At 42.7% G+C, this 20,419-nt stretch overlaps 1 protein-coding gene across 7 annotated transcripts; it reads right to left on the bottom strand.

The window, feature by feature from the left end:
- Positions 1 to 2,331: 2,331 nt before the first annotated feature.
- On the bottom strand, positions 2,332 to 18,356 carry CRK (CRK proto-oncogene, adaptor protein). 7 transcript variants are annotated; one of them, XR_008434303.1, is made up of 5 exons: positions 18,050 to 18,356; positions 11,299 to 11,834; positions 8,346 to 8,508; positions 7,687 to 7,790; positions 5,613 to 5,650 (listed from the first exon to the last, which is right to left on the bottom strand). XR_008434303.1 is itself a non-coding variant. In XM_053961042.1 (4 exons), the coding sequence occupies exons 1-4, from the start codon at positions 18,291 to 18,293 to the stop codon at positions 5,513 to 5,515; spliced, it is 1,023 nt and encodes a 340-aa protein (XP_053817017.1). In that variant the 5' UTR covers positions 18,294 to 18,356; the 3' UTR covers positions 2,332 to 5,512. The 7 variants fall into 7 exon arrangements, 6 of the variants coding, with proteins under 6 accessions (XP_053817017.1, XP_053817020.1, XP_053817023.1 ...); XM_053961042.1 differs by lacking the exon at positions 7,687 to 7,790 and having other exon boundaries at positions 2,332 to 5,650; positions 8,404 to 8,508; XM_053961043.1 differs by lacking the exon at positions 7,687 to 7,790 and having other exon boundaries at positions 5,612 to 5,650.
- Positions 18,357 to 20,419: the final 2,063 nt, after the last annotated feature.

The following is a 20,419-nucleotide window of genomic DNA, read 5'->3' as shown; positions in this document are numbered from 1 at the left end:
ATGCATGGCTGGCATGAACTTGATCTTCAAAGATCCCCATCCCTGGAAGCGTTCAAGGCCAGGTTGGACAGGGCTTGAAGCAGCCTGGTCTCGTGGACGGTGTCCCTGCCCACGGCAGAGGAATTGGAATGAGATGAGCTTTAAGGTCCCTTCCAACCCAAACCATTCCATGATTCTGTGATTTGCTCAGGGTAGCTGTGAATGTCTCTTGTCTCTTTTCCCAGTGTCTCCTTGGAAGTGCAGGCTACGGATGCTCTCCCATCACTTCACTGCTGGGAGAAGTGCACAGAGACCCTTGCAAGTTTTGACAGCAGAGACAGAGCTGGCCCTGGCACCTCCTGGACACAAAGTCAGGTATCCCCATTTCTTGTATTGTGCCCACTGAAATGGGCTCCTGACGGATGACTGAGGGCACACACCTTGAACACCATTCAAAGCACATTTTTTCAGGAGTTTATTGCTGGCCTGACTTATTTTTTTCAGTTGATGAACAAGAGTTTTAGGGTCTGCAAGATCAGCATAACCTTATGCTTTTCTTACAAATAAATCTAAAAACTTGACAGAATTATTTTGATATCACTTGCTCAGAAAACCAATACTCTGTTTTCAAGGGATATTTAGGCCCTCTTTTTCACAGATCAGGATGATCTAATCAGGATTTCTTAAAAACAAAGACATCAGTGACTAAGGTGAAAATTAGGTGTCAAGTCCAGAAAAAGATTTGCTTCTTTTGATTGAAGTAAGATTAAAAAATGCTGATTTTTCTGAAATTGGGAATCATTGTAAACCTTTACTTCTGAATTGCTGGTAAATACATGATACAAAGTTAGGTACTCAAAAGGTCACAGTACTGCACAGTCACTATATCTGTGTAAATTTTTAAGACTCACAAATCACTTCTGCACTCTATTGACCATAAAAGTCTATTTTTCAGCAGAAACTTGGGGAAGCTGTGCACAATAAATTAGATTTGGATCAATTTAGGAATTTTTCTGTGTTCCTCATGTTCAGCAGGCACTCAGGTTGCAGGGAGTTCAATAATATCAATAAATCAGGACACTTGAAGCAGATTTAATTGCCAGAAGTGAGGTGCATTCTTAGTACCCTTGCTAAATAATAGCATATTGTCTAAATACTTTAAATTCTTTTGAATGCACTCGTTACAGATGGCATTCAGATATTTGGAAATTGGTCAGGGATTTGGCAAAGCATGAGGAATAAACAGCCTAATCCAAGGAAATAACTCACAGCACAATTTGCTGATGCAATCCTTGCTTGCCCTTTGCCCCCTGAACTTTCACATTAATTCATTCAACTACTGCTGCAGCCAAACCCTCATTCAAAGGAGAGGGAATGGAAAAGGAAAAGCAGTTTTCTGCATGAGCCCTGTGCTCCATCAGCTCAGGGGAACTCTGCAAACACCAGGGCAAGGTGAGGCAGGAGGGGATGGCTGGCAGGGCCCTGGGGAAGGGCAGGCACAGCCTCTTCCTTTTGGCTGCAATTCTCTCAGCTAATCTCATTAAAACACACCTTTGCATTGCAGCTCTGCAGTGGCTGAGCACTGGAGCAAAGCTGGGGGCTTCTATCTATGAAAAATTAAGTTTTTTTTCCAATCTGGAGCTGACAGAATAATCATTGTGGAGACACATGGAGATTCTTATCCTTGGGGCCTAAGGGCCACTGTCCCCTTGCAGTTTTTAAGGAATAGTGTGGCAAAAGTAGCTTTAATGCAGATTGATGTTACAAACGTGTCCCCCCATGGGATTTTAGTCCTGATTTTCTGTCCTTCAGCCCTCGACAGCACCTGCACACCTTGGCCTTTCACTGAATTAGTGCTCTCACACCACCACACATAAAACCAGCTCTTCTGAACCATTTGTAGACTCCTGCAGGAGATTCTTGCTGGTATTCATTTGTGTAACTTTGTTCTCACTGATATTTCTAAGAATATATAAACAGCTTTCTATCTTCCTGAACACCCCATCCAAACAATCCCCAGATTATTCCCTGACAAACTTGTGCAGGTAGAATTGAGAGCAAGAGCTACAAAATCTCATCTTAACATTCCTCACAAGTTTTTTTATTTTTTAAATGAGAATATGTATTTCCCCCAACCCCTAGACTCATTTAATTACAGAAAGTCACCTTCTTTCAAAAAAAAGCCATATTTTATTGTTTGATAAGTTAACTTAGTTACCTTGGTTTGTCTTACTTCTGTAGTGCTGTGTTTAATTATTTTCATACTAACATGGCCAATTAAAAATGGCCATACTCCCTCTATTTTTAATTATTAAATGCAAGTACTCCAAAAACTGATTGAGAATGACTGAGTCAAAGTTTTGGCTATACTTTTATTTACTTCACGTACTATGAACATATACATTACATGCTACAAAAAAATAAAAAAGGACTTTAACTGTCAAGAAAGTGGATAGTGTTATAATACAATGGCACATGTTCATATTTTTCTTCAAACAGGTTTGGTTAGAATCCTTCCCCAAAACCATTAACAAAAAGGAAGTGTTTTACTCTTAAAGATGATTAGAAATATTTGCATTATTAACAAATACAATTCAAACAGATTAACAAGATTTAACCAGGTCATATATTAGTAAAAAGGCTGGGGCTTACCAAAATGAAATATATATTAAAAAACCATAGCAGCCAGTTGTACTTTTTAGTGTGATATAACGTGTAAATGCACCAGAAGAACACAGTGTAATTGAGCATTCTGCTTTCATGGTGTATTTCTAGAAATGATTATTCTAGTTCTAACACCTGCCTATGCACAAGAGACCAAAACCACAGCCAAGGAAGAGACAAAAGATTGTGACCAACATTCTGAGCGATGATTTTTTTGCACGCATCGGGGAGAAGGGAGGGAACAAATAGAAGAGGATAAACAAAGGCCACAAAAGGATTTCATTTACATGTTCATGGACATAGGTTCTACCTATTTGCCTTGAAGAGCCTGGCAAGTTGAAATCTCTATTTTGTCCAAATTCATACTCCTTTCTATCACCTATGAAACAAAATCACATTTCAGCTTAGAACTGAAGAGTGGAAAACAGTTGCATTAATGTATCAGTCAGCTAAAAAAAACTGCTTGACAAGAACTTGAGATTCTAGTGTAACAGCAGCTATTAAGACTCCTCTAGTTTCTTTATTTTGCTCTTTCAAAGTGTACAAATATTCACAATTTATACAGTCTTAACAAAACCACATCTACAAAGTTTGCAGGGTACTTGCTAGTTAATTCAATTCATGTCTTTCATATTAAAAAGGCAAGGTTTGCATAATAAAACTTCCAGAAAAATGATCTTTTGGTATATGAATTCCTGATTGGAAAAGTACAAATATATGGGCTTTCATTAACTGCAGTTGGCAAAAATACTTCAGAACAGTGTCACTCTAAGGACACACTGTTTATTATGCTTATATTTTTCTTCAGGTATTGCAAAAGAAACATATATGGGCAACTGAAAAACTCAGTATTAAGTCTGTTATTTAGAGTGCAGCTATTGAACAAACCCCCCCAAACAGTTACAGTGAATATCAAAATCAGAGGAAAAACACAAATCAGCCTTAAAGAACCTGATGAGTTACAGAACCTAGAGTTAGTTTCGCATTTTTTCCCCTCAAAGTAAATTTTGTACTAAACTAGAAGAGCTCCCACAATCACTGGCATGTCACCCTAACCAGAATAGCAATCCAAGGTAGAACAGAGCTGCAATTCCTTGTTTCCATTCTTACCCCACTGTCCCTGCTGTCAGTTTTTGATAATAATCCTCAGTAGTGCTCATGAGACTGGTGATGGACAAGTGTGATTAACGTTAGTCCACAGAATTAATGAGTGCCCATAACCTGAACATTACTCAGACTTGCTGATGGATTAGTTTTGAAGTAAAACAACTAGTACTTAAATAGAACAGAAATATTATAATTTCCAGCATGTTACAGAGTTCTGAGGTAAAGTGTTACCAGTATGGTTGTACGGTTGGTGCCTTGCAGCAAAGGCCTTTGCAGCACGTGCAACCCATGAGCCATTGGGGTCACACGGGTCTGAACCAACCAAACCCAACAGTTTCAGTTTGATACTATCTAGAAAAACCCTTCTGCATGGATTATACTGTAGTCAAAGTTACAAAATTTAGTTTGGTCACCAGAGTGCTGTGCTTGGAAAAGAACCCAGGGTACAGGCAAGGGAGAGTTACTTCAGTGTTTAATTTCAGTTTACAAAACTTACTAAATCCATTCTGATTTATATTAGAGAAAACCAGATAATTAGAAGAACAGACTAAAAAACAACCATCAAGCAGTGCATAATACTGCCTACTCAATGCACTGATTTTCATCATGAGCTAGGAAGCCATATTTACTCTATTATGCCTTTTGAGAATCAATCCAGAAGCACACGATTATTTTCCATTAGTTTATTAAAAATAAAATCCTCACGAATTCACTATCAAATATTTTACAGATGGGAATTAAACAAGAAGAGTCCCCAGAGTGTCTTTAAAATAAAACTAAATATTTGGTTTGTCAGTTCACTGTGTTTGACACTGATTTGTACTGTAACAGTATTGTACAATATTGAAGAATTCTAGAAAAATTAAACTAGCTCTACACAATTTAATTTTATTGGAAAGCAGTGTCAATATTTTAGTATATTTAGTGAATCAAACACTGCTTTAAAGCTATGTATTAAAGTGCTATGCATGTATTTTTCAGCACTGATATGGAGGTTTACACTTCCATAAGCCTTGTATTTGTGGATAAAAGGAGATACTGTGTGTTAATAAAAATCTTAAATTAAAATCAGCTGCTATGTTTGAAGCATCAACAGTACTGAAGAAATCAATCTAGTGTCCACAAGCTTCTAGAATTCTGAGGTTGATTGGATCTGTCATTTACCATGAAAATGGTAAGGATCTGTAAATCATAAGGCTGTCCCCAACGGGCCCTGCATCAGTCTGTGCTGTGCACAGCTAACTGACCATGCAGGGCACTGCGGAGCCTTTCTAGGACAGAGAACCCAGGATGGCAAAAAACGTGGAGAGAGCTCCAGGATAAATCTGTGAAATTTCTATCAAGGTATTGAATTGTCTACGGTTGATCTTCATTGCCTGAGGAAGAAGCAACGTAAGCAATGGGCCCGGAGAGAGCTATAAATGTTCTCTGAACATCTACAGCACTGCCTTCTCCAGCTGCTGCTGCTGCTGGCAAGGTCCAGGCTGCCGTGCACGTGGACATAAGCAGGCATTACAACCTATAATCATAGCCTAGTTCTGCCACTGGACACACGAGTTATCTACTGTCGTACCCTGAATTACATGACCCTTGCTTAAGGAATGGTGGTGTTGAGTCCCAGGGGTTTGCAGGTTATCAGAATGCTTATCCAAGCAATACCGCTTGTATATAATACCGTCGGTCCGAGCTTAGTCTTGATGGCATCTGCAATAAAAACAAGTTGAGACTGTTCCCATCTGTAAGAGCAACTGTTGAGCCACACTCAGCTGAAGTCCTCGTCAGGATTCTGTTGATCCAGCAGACGGACGTGTGTGAATGGAAAGTGACCACGTCTGCCGTTACATTCTCCTTCCCACTGACCACTCATGTTAATCTTTGTGACCTTTACCAGCTCACCGACCTGTGGGGAAAGAAATACACACATTACAAACCAGAAACGGGCAGGATGAGCTGCCACCCCTCCCTTGGTGTGCTGTCACCCACGTGCACCAGATACACATCTATAAAAAGCAGCTTTAGTTCTGACAGTGTCTGAGACACCAGCCTGCCCCCATTGCCATTCACTCCAACAAAGTATATAAAGAAATGTATCTAGATCAGGTGAGAACTACCTGAACTGAAGAGCCAGCAATCCAAAACCAATCTTTCCAAGTGCTCTTGGGACCTACCATCAGGTGCTATCCTGATAAATGTGCCTTGCTGGGCTGACAGAAGCCTGCATGCCGCTGGGACTCCATCCAGAGCCTCATGAAGCAAGGAAGGCTTGCACCTGGACCAAGTGGACACTAATCTGCAAGCTCAACTGCTCCTTAGTTTTGAAATTCCACTTTTCAATTTGTGGAAAGTGAAGGATCTCTCTCTCTCTTCACAGATTATAAGAAGTGTATAAGAACTGCTGTAAAGCTGCTCTGTTCTTGCTCTGGGCATCCACACTCAGCCACTACCAAAGGCAAAGCCAGATGGCATTGCAGTCTTTCCCAGCATGGATTTCTCAGAGAAATAAATCCCACTGAATCACGGAATTGTTTAGGTTGGAAAAAATCTTCAGGGTCACTGAGTCCAACCATTAACTCAGCACTGCCAAGTCCAGCACTCATGGGAACAGTAAAGACAACTGATGCCTTCTCCTGCTTGCCCAGGAATACATCTCCTATTCTAATCTCCACCCTAACATTGCCAGCACCAAATCCAAAGGCATCATCTGTCATCCCCCTGTGACACGGGGACAAACTGCACAGCAGGCACTTCTCAGGGCTGTGCAGGTAGTTCAAATCAGGACACAAGTCTAGGTCTGATCAGTCCCCAACTCTGTTTCATATTTAAGGGTACTTTAATTAAGTGGCACTTACACAACCTGAGGAAACACAATTTATATTGTAAAGACACTAACTGGAGAGTTAATGAATGACCACTGAAAAGCTGTCTATCCATTTCTACCCCTCTGCAGAATTTTATCAATAATCTGATTTATGAGTAACGTGCAACGGTTTTTAGAGTTCTTCCCACATCACAGATGGAGGATGCTTTTGGGATAGATAGACTCTATTTTCTTTCACTAATACTGTAAATAAACTCTGAAGGTGTGGCAAAAGGACTCGCTGCATTTCATCCAGAAATTCAGTGAATATAGTTATAGTTTACACAGATGCTCATCACTGTGTTCCAAATCCATCCAAAACACAACCTCATTATTTGCACTTTCTAGGCAGCCAACAAAGAACAAGGAAAACAATTTCAGATGTTACCAATCTCCATTAACTTTACAGGTTTTAATCACTTGAAATCTTTTGCCAGAACAGCTTTTAACAGTTCATAAATTCAATCCCTTTCATGGACATTTAATTAAGCTTCCCATACCTCTCATGATTACTTATCTGGTAATGAGAGGCCCATTGGGATTCTTGCTGTAGCTTTATTTTTGCCTTTTGTAGTCATTAGTATAGACATTTTAATGAATCATATTTTGAAGAAAATCCTCTTATGTATTAGCTACAGGCAAAAAGGAAGCCTTCTTCTAGTTCTGAATGCAAGCTTCAGCTCTTTAGGAATTTAATCATGCAGTTTGTATAATTTTGCTACTGCTAATAACCACTGGGGGGTTGTACCAACAAAAATACTCCGCTGACCGAAACAATACATCAGCTATAATTTAACAAGGATAAATTCAATGTGACAATACTAGAAGTGGAAAATCTGATTTCCTAATCACAGCCATGACCAGAACAATGTCCCAGATAACTTCAGACTGCTTCAGACCTGGGTATAATCTACAGACCAGCCTTCACCAGAACAGTGTTTAACCTCCAACCCACTGGGAAGGGAAAAACACGACTGACACTTAACTTTGCTGTCTTAAGACTGTTGGCCTCTGTTCTTCTATCACACCCTAATTAGTGTTTATTAGGGTTTATCTTGGATGCCTTAAAATAAACTCACCTGCAAAAGGTGGGTTCAACAGAGCAATGACACTGAGGTACAGTATGGGATGCTTGTGAAACTCCTGTAGCTGGTTTTTGGTTTCCAGGGCTGTTTCAGGGTCACTGCAGCCAAGGGACTCAATTATGAATTCCCCTTACTATACAGAGCTACACTTGAAAGCTGCTTTTCAGTAATTGTTAACTGAGGACAGACCTCTGAGATCAAATATTCCTTTTTTTTTGCCAGTAATTTCATTTAGCAGACACACTGTTTTTATTCCCATTTCATTTCTATATATAAACATTCTCATTCTTCTTACATATCTATCTGTATATATTTACATCTGTCAAAGCAAGACTAACTTTAAGCAAGCATGGACAATTTCACAAATGCTGCCTTAATAAAATGGCACCATTAGACCCTGAGTAACTGAAAGATCTTTCTAGATCTGCTTCAAACCTCTGCCTAGCAAGCTATAGTTCAACCACTCTCCTGAAGACAATATAGAGAACCTTTCCAAAAATTGGTTATTATTACAAGTGCTGAAGTTTTAAAAGCTTTAGGCTAGGAGTGGATGTTGTCTCTGAATTCTCCTCGCTTTCAGCATTGATTTATGGCAACGTTAGTCCATAGTGCATCATCCCACCAAGCACAGCACCTCAGGAACAACACTGTACCCTGCTAGAAAGCCAGGTTTGTCTCAGTCTTCATCAGAAGTTTTAAAACTAAATATACCCCATATGCTTCAAAGCAAAACTGAAGGTTCAAGTGAAGACTTCTGTATGCTGTGGTTTTATTCCAAGTACTCCTCTTTGGTGAGGTCAAGGTGGCAGAGTTCTGCTACTGTTACAAAGAAAAAAAATAAATCCATCGATCTCAGAGTCATTCACCACACAGATCTTCCCTTTTCCTCATCTAGTTTCTCTTAAAATAGACTGAATACTCCTTGCATTGGTCCAGTTACATGCAAAATAAATGTTAACTTCTCCTGCTGAATCTTTTTTCCATAATAGAGCACAGACTTTATTAGAACATCACCTGTTCTGATCGTCCTTCCCTGAACTCTTCAAAAGCATGTCAGGCTTAAAATAACAGAACAGCACAGATATTCTGTTTGCAGTTTGGGCAAAGACTGTTTGATGTTAAGAATCTATTTTTCTAAGAGAAACAGTGGGATCCACCCCCTCCCATGAATATTGCCAGATTTAAGGATAAGAGTTTTCATTTGGAAAGAATCCCACTTGCTTATTTATAAAGAGGTCTGGGCAAAAATGGTCTGCTAAGATTTACATAATGCTCTCTACTAAGTTATCTAAGAAAGAGATCTCTAAATAAACAGAGAAGAAACACCATGAAGTGAAAGGGAACGTGGAGAAAGGAGACGACAAGAAACAGCACTTTGATAGACAGGATGAAGAAAAACTTGGGAGAAAATGAAGCGCATATTGCTTTTTTTCCTGTACAGACATTGAAAGCAACTCAGTAACATTGTGATTGGAAGTGATAAAAGCTGCAAAGCTTTGAAGGCCGCTAGAAGCAGTGATAAATGGCTCACTTTTTAAAACAAAATGTTTGCAATATTACATAGAGAATGAAGAACCACCACTGCTATTGCATTTCTTAAATGGAGAGCAAGACAAGGATCTAACACCCTAACCAAGAAGGCCAGGGTGTCAAATGATAAATAGAAGTTGTTTTATGAGGCCCACAAAGGCCATTTCTGGACACCAGAAATCTCCTGTGGTCACACAGCCAAGCTGAGCTGACACTTCTCAGCTGTTCCTCCCAAACACTTCAGCTCCTCAGCCTTTCCCATCAGTTTGTAAAAGACTCTAGAGGTGTAAGGTAGATCAGAAAAGAGAGGTGTTACCCACAAAACTGCTCTTCCTACAGCACAGCCCTCTTGCCAGATCATGTGAGTTGTGGTGAAGAGGATTGAACTAACCTCAGATCAGCCCTGGCACCCACAAGCTGTTCTCCAGCGTGGACAGTGTTTCCTTTCACTCTAAGTTGCTTATGGCCTGGATTAGCAGCATTTCCTCACTCTCCCTATTTCACTCCATGCTCCCAAATCCTGCACTGGGCAGCAGTGTGGGGTTCTTTAGTGGAATAAAGTGTGAAGTTAAAGCTTAAGAGAATGCAAAATTTAGAAAGAAAACCAAAAGGTTTTGCTAAATATGCCACAACAGTATCCAGAGGCTGAAAACCAATCTAACATCTGGTAATTACAACAGCCTGCATTCAGGAATATTCCCAAGCTCCAGGAGATAACTGGGTGGAAAGGGTGAGAAAGAGAGGGAAAGAGACAGCATTTTAACCTTTATGAAAGTTTGAAGGGTAAAAATCCTCACATTTCCTCAAAATCTGGTGAGTTTACATAAATTTCTCTACCTGCTTCTCATCCCAAAGACATTCAGACCTATAACAGAATGTGTAGCAACTCAGAGTATATTTACTGCCTATAACTCTCAGAGTATATTTACTACCTACATGGGAAAGATTTCACATCTGCCTGGCTGTACATCAGTTATCAATCTGCAGCATGTGCTGCATCTCCCAGTTCTGCACCAGACACACACCTACACTGAATCAGATCACTGCCAGATCACTGAAGTCCTGGAGTGCCTTTTGTGCTATGCACAATTACACAAAGTATTTGAGAGTGGAGAGGAGATGCTCTGACTCAGCACAGAAACTGTTTTTTTCCCAAGTACTTAAAATGTTATATAAACAGGAAGTCAATTAGGTATCAGGAAATTCCAGAGCCTCTAGCTCAAAGAAAGCCTAGATTAAAGGATACAATTTACATATCCTAAGGCAAAGGTCTGCCACAGGGAATACCTTAGTCTCAATCTCCTCAAATGTAACTTGGGGGAGAACTATCTGATGTGGAAAGATAGAGCACTCCAGCCACCTTTTTAAGAGGAAAAACGACAAATCAAAAAGGGCCTGTGCAATTGCTTGATCCTGTCAGGAAGTGAATCAACCTGGGGAAAACTCAGTGCTTTACTACAAACCCTGCTCCATCAATCACTGCTTTATACCAGACCTAACAAACTGTGGTGTAAATTATAAAATGCTCCTGCCTGAAACCTAAACCCAAAGTAATCTGTGAGGTGATGTTACAATTAAATTCTATGTGTGATCATCATCTCAGTCCAGATACTTTCCAAGTGTACCAATGTTTCCACTGATTGCTTTAAAACTGCTGACACATTGGGGAGAAAAAATACCCAACACAACACAAACCAACAAACAACCCAGCACACCTTGTATAGATTGTGGTGAGGCACACAACAGCAAACACAGGTTCAGACACACAATTTATGAGCTGCTCCCTCTCCCTCCCCCCAAAATAAACATTTCAGAACTGAAAACATGGATGGGGAAACACTTATGTTAGTGATGATTGACAACAGACACAATACTGGTTCAGTAACCTAATAATAATCAACAATAATCTAATTTACAAGTGACTCAAGTCACTCATTTTATCCATAACTTATTAATCATGACATAAAACCAGTATTACAAAGCTTTTCCCTTTCTCATTCCTCCAAAACTACCACATGAGCGAAAGGGAAATCCCTTGAACAGATCTCTTCCTTCTAAGTTTTGCCCATTATGTACCTCCAAAGCCAAGGCTGTCTTGTCGTAGGCATTAGGGACTCGCTTCTGGATAACCCGGGCATAAATAGGGCCATTCTGAAGGTTAGGGAGCGGAGTGTTGATGCTGGGCTGGGCATAGGGCCCTGGCTCCGGCCCACCCAGTGGTTGTGGGTGGGAACTATCCTGGTTACCTCCAATCAGAGTGGGGACTGAAGCAGAGGAAGGTCTATACTTCTCGACGTAAGGAACGGGTATCATTCCCCTCTTCCCTTCGCTGTCTTCTGCGTTCCACCACTGCTCTTCAGGCTTATCCCGGATTCTCAGTATGTCTCCTTTCTTAAAGGGGAGGTCTTCCTCATCATTGCCATTAAAGTCAAAGAGAGCTCGCACATACTCGGCCTCCTCCTGCCTGAGGATAACCCCGCTATTCTGCCTCGAGCGCGAAACGGGTTCTATCAAAGTTGTAGTGTCCAAATAGTGTATTTTGTAGAATTCCAGTAAAGATGGCAAAGAATCAAACTCTTGGTCACCTATTCGAAATCTGGTGGGACTCGACCCTGAAAAGAGAAGGCAACATGTCAAAGAGAGCATTGAAACTATAAATCAAACATTTGTGAAGAAAAATACATTTAAACAGAAGTATTTCAACACTGAATTTGATCACTTTGACATCATATTCAGCTTTTCTGAGCATTTTCAATCAAAGGCAGCACTATCATAATAAAGAGTACAGGTTTTTTTTAAAAATATTTTGGCAAGGAAGGAAAAGATAAATTCTTTGGCATCGCCAAACTTCCCGAATCATGATAAAAATATCTTTGTTTCTTTCAGTATTATATGGACCCATCAGATGAAAATGTTCAGTACATCAGGGTTTCTCAGGAGCCTATACAATTTTCCTGTTTTATACTCTAAATATAGGAAGTAAATTTTGGTCCCATTTCAAGGAAATTATTTTTTTAACTCTCTTCTGCTGCTCAGATCTATTTCCAAAGAACAACACTGCAATAATGATTATTTACCTGTTGTAACATCTTGGGTTAAAGGCATGGACACTACAGAAAACTGCTTTGCACATCAGCATACAAGTGATGTCAATGAGCAAATAGTTATTTTTCATTTTGATACAAGGTACCAGTAAAGAGAATTATTCCATTCTATGCAATGCAAAGCAAAACATATATTTTCATAAATCAGGTATGACTCAGCCTTTTAATCTCAAATCTTGCAGCTTCTTTGCCACGTTTGTCAGATGGAGCCTAAGCTATAAATCCAAACCTCAAATACACTGGAATACAGATGATGTTCACATCCAAGCCATTACAAGCATCACTACAAGTGCAGAATATCCATTTCCAATCTGTGTGCTGTGCTTTTTTTTTTTTTTTTTTTTCATTTTATGTACTTCAGGCTCAGCTGGAGAAAAACACACACATGATGTTCTATTTCCACCATGCCCCATGCCATCAGTTATGGGAATAACTGGGGAAGGCTGGGGGAAGGGAGTGCAGATGAAAAGATTTATACTTTAATGAGTAACTCTTTTAGCAAGAAAGAGATGCTTACTTTGCAAGTCTGTTTTCTCTGCAGGGAATATCTAACAGTCCCAAGCCTTAGCTCTGGAGTACAAAGCTAGCAGAATCTTTCAAGCTGTCAGTGATCCAAAACTCCCTGCAAAGTAGCACTGTCAGCATGGAAAGCTAATGTTACAACAAGTTCTTTCAGGAGAGCAGAAAGGGGTTCTAACAGAGAAAAGGGCAGATTCAATAAGACCAACACCCGAGAAATGAGTTCTGAAGTATCCTGAAGGAACAGGAGCATTAGTGGAGCTGGTTAAAGGAAATTTGAAGAAGCAGAACTAAGTCATTGGCAAATGCACGTTTGCATGCTTTAACAGCCCTGAAAGGCTCTCTAAAGAAATTAATATAAACACAGTGAGCCAAAACCCAAAAGCAATAGCCTTGAAAAACTGCAAAAAAATCCCCACAAACTGGCATCACCAGAGATAAAGGAAGTTAATGTAATTATCAGTGAGAAAGGCTAACCCAGCATGGGAAGAGAATTAAGAGTCCATCATATTCTCCCAAAGTGTAGTGCTGAGAGGATACAAAACCCCCTCAACTTTTGTTGCTGAGATGCAACTTACAGCTCTAGACTTGGCCAGAACCCTGGAATTTCATCCCAGTGGCATTGTCAGCTCTGTGGCTCACAGGACATGAATTCTGGCTGGACAGGCAGCATGCCTACACTTCAGAACAGCTCAGTGTAAAACAGGATCTGGGAATGCTGCACTTCCACTAGAGCTACAAGTGGGAAACACATCAGGTCTCAGACCAACCTGGTGACAGAAACACGTGCAAATATCCAGCACTACTTTAGCTGTGAACCTTTAAGGATCAAGGCTTGACATCTGAGTAAAAAGAAAAAGAGCAGGGCAGCAAAGCTCTTTGCAACCATGTGGAGACTGAGTCTCAGGGAAGTTCACTGACATGGACCTTATTTCACATGACAGAAACAGAGAGCCTAAAACACCAATTTACCTCAGTGAAACCTGCTACAGGCTGACTCAGCCAGGGGGCTGAGCTCTGTCTCAGCAATGTGGGATTCACAGGTCACAGGGAATGAGCAGTTCATCAGGGGCATTCATCAGCCTGGTCAATCTTCAATCTTCACCAGGATCAACAAGGCATTTTGGAGTGTCTTTTTTTTTCCTTTGGAACAGGTTCACCCTCTTGAATTAATGCACAACAGCCTGAGGGACCTGCCAAGTGTACCTGAATACAAGCTGGACTTCAAGAAGAAAAGTCCTCTGGAACATTATGTACAGAGAAGGAGTGACAAATCACTGTACTGTATCCTGGAAAATCAGATCCTAAGAGGTGTTTCGCACAGCTGAACAACAGCCAGAGGACACAGACCCTTCAAATTCTGGGATCAGAAAGATCAATGCACTCCTTGAAAGGGACAGAGAGAAAAGCATCAGAAAGGAGAGATGTTACCCTCCCGAAGACCACACTGCCAGAAAACCACGTGCACTTCTGATGCTTTTCTTTTAAAAAAAAATGCAAGGCAGATACAGAAGAGCTAGAACAAGAAATCTACAAACTTAATCTAAATTAATCACCAATTAATATAAAGGCAGCAATCTCACAACTGTCTGGAGAACTATGTTTTAAATATTGTCCAGATCCTGGGGAATTAGGGCTATAAACCACCCAATATTCTGCTGATTGGCAGGTGGTGAAACAACAGAGCAACTTCTCACTTTCTCAGACATCTCAGGGGGTTTGCATTTCTCTCTTCAATCCAATTGTTAGTGTTAATAGAGAATTTTCTCTTTATTCCCAAGCTTTGGAAAACTTTTCCTTCACAGAAATACAGGTCTTTATTTTTGCATCTAGTTTTATTCTGTAAGGGTGGCTCCCTTTCCCAATTCAGGATGTGTTTAGGGCCACAAAAGCTGTTCTTATCACACAGGGCACCAGTAGGACACCCCAGTGATGTAAGCCACTTCCTCCTGGAGCATATGGGGACTGGGCTCTGGAGGCACCACATTCCAGCCCTTGTGCTTCCCCCACCCCCACGGGGACACCTTTTTTCCTTGTTCTCAAGTACCTTCCTACTCATGCTGAGCAGAACAAATAAATCCCATGAACACCCTATAAAAACATAAAACTCTATTGAGTGGAAGAGCTCTGAGCACACCAGGAAAACATGCAGTCAGGAGTTAGACTCATTTCTGGCCATTACAGTCATCATTTACAGATCAGAGGATAACAGCAGATGTCCAATACAGGCACTTTCAGAAGTTGCAACTAGTTTGCATTTAAATATATTTTGATTTCAATATAAAAATGAAAATAAAACTAGAACCCAAGCATCAGAGTAAAACCACTCTGCTCACACATGCCTAAAGCCACTTCATCCAGGGCTGAGTGTGGGTATCATTCTGAAAGGATTCTATGATTCCAGGAAGTTCAGTCACAATGGAAGTGATTTAGAAGCATTCCATTCAGAACCATGTTCTTAAAACTCATAAATGCGAAAACATCCATTTCTGCATTTTATCTGCCATATTTGCCTACTTCAGACAGACAAATTTAATGACATTAAGGCTTCTGTGTTTATAATGCTGCACTCTCAACAGAGAGCATTTCTATCTTTAGGTATTTCAGGCATTTTTTAGTGCATATCACACATTTTTACCCAAACCCCCATGTCACATTGCAAACACATGATATATTTAATATTTCCTCTGCTGTCCATCACCATGCTAATGCCTGCATGGAGCACTTTGTCGTGTTTGGGATTTCTTTAACCATAACTGTGATGCTTCATCACAAATGATCCATTTCCATTGAAAACAGAATGTTTTTCTTTCCCATAATTCAGTGATTTATCCTATTTTTTTAACATCCTTAACAAACATTCCAGGAAGACATTAAAAGTTTTGTTCAACTCTTTTTTTCTTTGTTATGCTGAAAAATCACCTGCAAAAAGTTAGAAACTGCAGCATCAGTCAAAAGGTCAATTTAACAAAGAGTTTGCAAGTTTACTTTATACTTCAGAAATCAAAGAAAGTATCATGTTTCTGTGACACTGTGATTTTTAGGGAAGCCAAAGCTCCTCATCTCATTCATTCTATGCTGAGGCTCCCCTATCCCTGAGAGCAGCCAGGAATTTCACAGACACAGAGCCCAACAAAAATCAACCCAAGAACCCAACCTGGAATATTCAAATTTCCCAGAGAGACCTGCACCTTTGCCAAACAATAAATTGTTAAAAAAAATGTACCATACTAAAATATAATGGTTTTGTTTTCCCCAATGTTTTAGCTTGGCCACAATAAACATGCAGGACAATTTGCAAACATTTAACTCTTTTTACTGCATTAGCTTCCCTACCCAAACACAGAATCATCTAATGTTTTCACCTCCCTTCCACTGCAGAACAACCTCCCACTTATTTCCTTCTGACACAGCACCTTAATTACACTTGAAGTATAATTCAATATATACCTCCCCAGCACCTTCTTTGGTTGGAATGTGAAGACAGCAGTATCAGCGTGGAGGCATAATTAAATTAAAATTACTAAAATCTGCGTGGGAGTGTCTGCAGTGCAGGAGTGATGCATCACCCCTCCCCAGAACATCCAGGGGACAAATAAAAAAGAGACCAACCAAAACATAATTATACTTTTCCAGATATATTAAGCCTACTGTGCCACCAGCTTACACAGCTACTCTTTTAAAACAGAAGAGAATTACAAGGTACTTCATGATTTTAACCAAAGCCAGCCCACAGAATGCCACAAAATGTTACTGAGCTTAGGATGTAACACAAGAAAAAAGTCAGGATGGCTGTACTGAAGTGATGCCACTGTTTTTCCAGAGATGAGTTGCTTCCCAAAAAACAACTGCCCAGAAGTGACAGACACTCATGACCCAGTGTTTTTTACTGTCTTGAAAAATCCCATTAGGTTGGATTCACAACAAAGCATGCTGGTGACTGACTCTGCTCTACACAACCCCAGCCATCCTTGTCAGCAATTACAGCACCAAACCTGTGCACACACATGGAACAACAGGAACCCACCACATTCTGATCCCCCACAGCAGCAATAAATTCCACTTCCAGCTGAATTCAGCCACCTTTAACTTCTGCCTGTGGAGCTCTGTAACCTGAGTGCACTGTGCAGCTCCAGGAGGTTCCTGGGATAAACAGGATCAGTTTAGACTTTCCCCATTTTTCCAATCTGAAATGCTTCCCAGTATGACAGTGCAAACCTACTGGCACTAATTTTGTTTTCTCTCAGATTATCTCCTTAGTCAATCACTCTGTGCAGAGACTGAAAAATAAAACAAGTCTTGTTACATCTTTCCACCACTGGTCTCCTATTCCACCCACAGACCTACACCAGGGTCTCTCTGTCTACTTTCTGCCAAATTAAGTTCACCAAATCCCTTATTACACAGGTTTACTATCATTAAAAACTACCTAGTGGCTCCTTGCAGAGATGCCAATCACACATCCACATCATTTTGCAAGGATTAATATCCAAACTCGAGCAGTTCCAGCACCAACTTCCCTAATTCCCACAGGAGGGACACCAGTGCCTTTGGACTGCACGTTCTGACACATCCAAGAGTTCTGCACTGTTGGGGTTTACTTGGACTAAACAGCAAAAATTCTGCTTCTCACAGAGCTTCTCCCTCTGGCACAAGCAGCACCTTCTGCACTTTCAGTGTTACACTTAAACGTGTTGTTTTCATTTTTACATGTTCAGTTGATGAGAAATAATATCAAACTTCTCCTTTCAAGGGGAAAGGAACTGAACTTTACATCTGATTTCAAGAAACCATTGCCTTTACATCCTGAAGAGTTCCCACCACTCGAACTCGAACTCAGCCTCCCTGATAACGCAAAACTGCCTTGTCAGAAGTCAGACTTTGGGGATGACACTTCCACACAACCACCGTCCGGCCGAGATGACACGGAAAATCTATGAATTATCGTTAAGGGGGCTAGGAAAACAAAGAGGTGCGAGGCTGGAGCCGCGGGCTGCCCAAGTCCAGGACGCTGAATTTCATGTGGCACAGGACGGCAGGTGCGGACAGTGGGCTCTGCTCGGGCAGCGGCCCCAGCTCCGGAACACGGCTTAATTCCACCACAAAGCGCTCCACGCCTGCGAACACCGCCCGGGCGCCCGGCGGAGCCGCCCCGGCTGCCCTGCCCGGGGCTGCGGGCACCGCCAGCCCTGGGGGTCACTCACCCGGGGCCCCGGGGCCCTCGCCGCCGGCCCGCCGGGCTCCCGCCGGCCCCAGGCTGTTGACGATGTAGTGCGAGACGCGGGAGCTCTCGGACACCGACAGCACGAAGTCGCCGGGGATGGTGCCCGAGTCGCGCACCAGGAAGGTGCCGTGGCGCTGCCCCTGCAGCAGCGATACGGCCTCGGCGCGGCTCAGCCGCCCCCAGTACCAGCTCGCCCGGTCCTCGGAGTCGAACTGCCCGGCCATGGGGGCCGCGCTCCTCCCCCGCCCGCGGCCGCCGCCGCCCGCGGAGCCGCTCAAAATGGCGGCCCGGCCCTGACCTCACCTACCGGACGTGACCGCACGCGGGGAGGCGTGACGTCATCTCCCCGCGCGGGCGGGGCGGGGGGTCGGTGTGAGGGCGGGCTGTGAGGGGGAGGCGCAAACAGCGCGTGAATCCCGGCATCGGTGGGGCTGGGAAACGCCGCTGCAATCACCGAGACCGACCGGGACCGGACACCGCCTCGTTAACCAGACCAGAGTGCCGCGTCCGGTCGTTTCTTGGACACCTCCAAGCGCGGTGACTCCGCCACATCCCTGGGCAGCCCGTTCCAATGTCTGATGACCTTTTCTGGGAAGAAATTCCTCCTGATGTCCAGCCTTAACCTCCCCTGACCCAGCTTGAGGCCGTTTCCCCTCGTCCTGTCCCTTGTTCCCTGGGAGCAGAGCCTGACCCCCACCTGGCTCCCACCTCCTTTCCAGCGGTTGTGGAGAGCCAGAAGGTTCCCCCCTCTTTTCTCCAGGCTCAGCTCTTCTGGCTCCCTCAGCCTCTCCTGGTGCTCCGGATCCTCCCCCAGCTCTGTTCCCTTCTCTGGTCGTGCTTCAGCCCCTCGATGTCCTTCCTGGATTGAGGGGACACAGCGCTCGAATGTGGCCTTACCAGTGCCAGCACAGGGGGACAAGCCCTTCCCTGGCCCTGCTGCCACACCATTCCTTGCCTGAGGAGGCTATAAAGATGGGGAAGGATCTGGAGAGAAAACCTTATGAGAACGGACTGGGTCACTTGGTTTGCTCAGCCTGCAGAAGACTGAGGTCAGACCTCGTTGTGGTCTTCAACATCCTTCCGAGGGGCAGCACCAACCTCTGCTCTGTGACCAGGGACAGGACTCAAGGGAAGAGCAGGAGCTGTGTCAAGGGAGGGTTAAGTTGGATATTAGGAAAAGGTTCTTCCCCAGAGGGTGCCGGGCACTGCCCAGGCTCCCCAGGGAATGGTCACGGCCCCGAGGCTGCCAGAGCTCCGGGAGTGTTTGGACAATGCTCTCAGGGGTGCACAGGGTGGGATTGTTGGGGTGTCTGTGCAAGGCCAGAGGTTGGCCTGGGTGATCCTTGTGGGTCCCTTCCAGCTCTAGTGTGTATATTTTCATCTGTACATTAAAGGCTGCAGCTCACTGTGTTTTCCTTCAGGGCAATGCCAGCAGTTTCTGTCCTCATCCTCCCTGCCAGCCACATTTTCCCACCCCACAGCTGTGCCAGCACAGCTGCTTTTCATGGGACTACATGAATTGGGCCAAGGAGCTGTTCTGGGTTAAAAATAGCCCTGCAAAATAAAAAGTTTTGTTTTATTCAGGGCAGTTCACTGGCTGCATTACCACAGAGGTTGCAACAGGGAAGAGCTTAAGTTCCACAGGTGCCACAGAGGAACCGTGTGTGTGGGCATGCACAAATTAAAGAGTCCTATTTGTGAAAACAAAACAAAGCAATATTTACCACTTTTAGACTCTTCTCCAAGATCTCTTAAATGCCAGAGTAATATCTGTCAATGTGTGTAGAATTCTGCTCCAGCTCTGCTCAGTTCTGTGAGCATTTTTTCCAGAAAGGAATGTGCTTTTTTTCAACTGTGTGGTCTCCCTGTGGCAGCACTTGCATAAACAATGTTAGAGCACAGCTGTCCCTGACTGTGAGGGTGCTGTGCTGCTCCCTGCATCCAATATCCTGCTTTTTTTGCAGGGCCCTGTAGCTGTCTCCTGCATGGGACTCTGGCATTAGGTTACCAGGGATTGTACTAACTCCACAATATCCCAGTGAGAAAATATTCTGCCTTACAGGTGGGGAGCCTGTGGTTCATCAAATCCATAAGAAAACACCAGGTGCTTGATTTCAGCCTCACAAATGAACATCCTTCCTCTGCTGATGCTGTTCTCTCTCCAGATGGACTGGAGCTAGGAGTGAGCACTAATCCATTTGGAAGCCAGTCCCGGTGTCTGTGGTGATGTGTGAGGTTTGCTGGCCAGCTGCAGGAATAGCACACACACTTCCATGGGTTTTTCACAGGTTTGAAAAGCTGCAGATCCTTGTTGAGAGCCCAGGACGGCTGGAGAGTTAAATCATATCCG

The sequence above is a fragment of the Vidua chalybeata genome, chromosome 20 (assembly GCF_026979565.1).
Source record: "Vidua chalybeata isolate OUT-0048 chromosome 20, bVidCha1 merged haplotype, whole genome shotgun sequence".
Classification (NCBI taxonomy): domain Eukaryota; kingdom Metazoa; phylum Chordata; class Aves; order Passeriformes; family Viduidae; genus Vidua; species Vidua chalybeata.
This window is presented reverse-complemented; position numbering and strand designations above follow the sequence as displayed.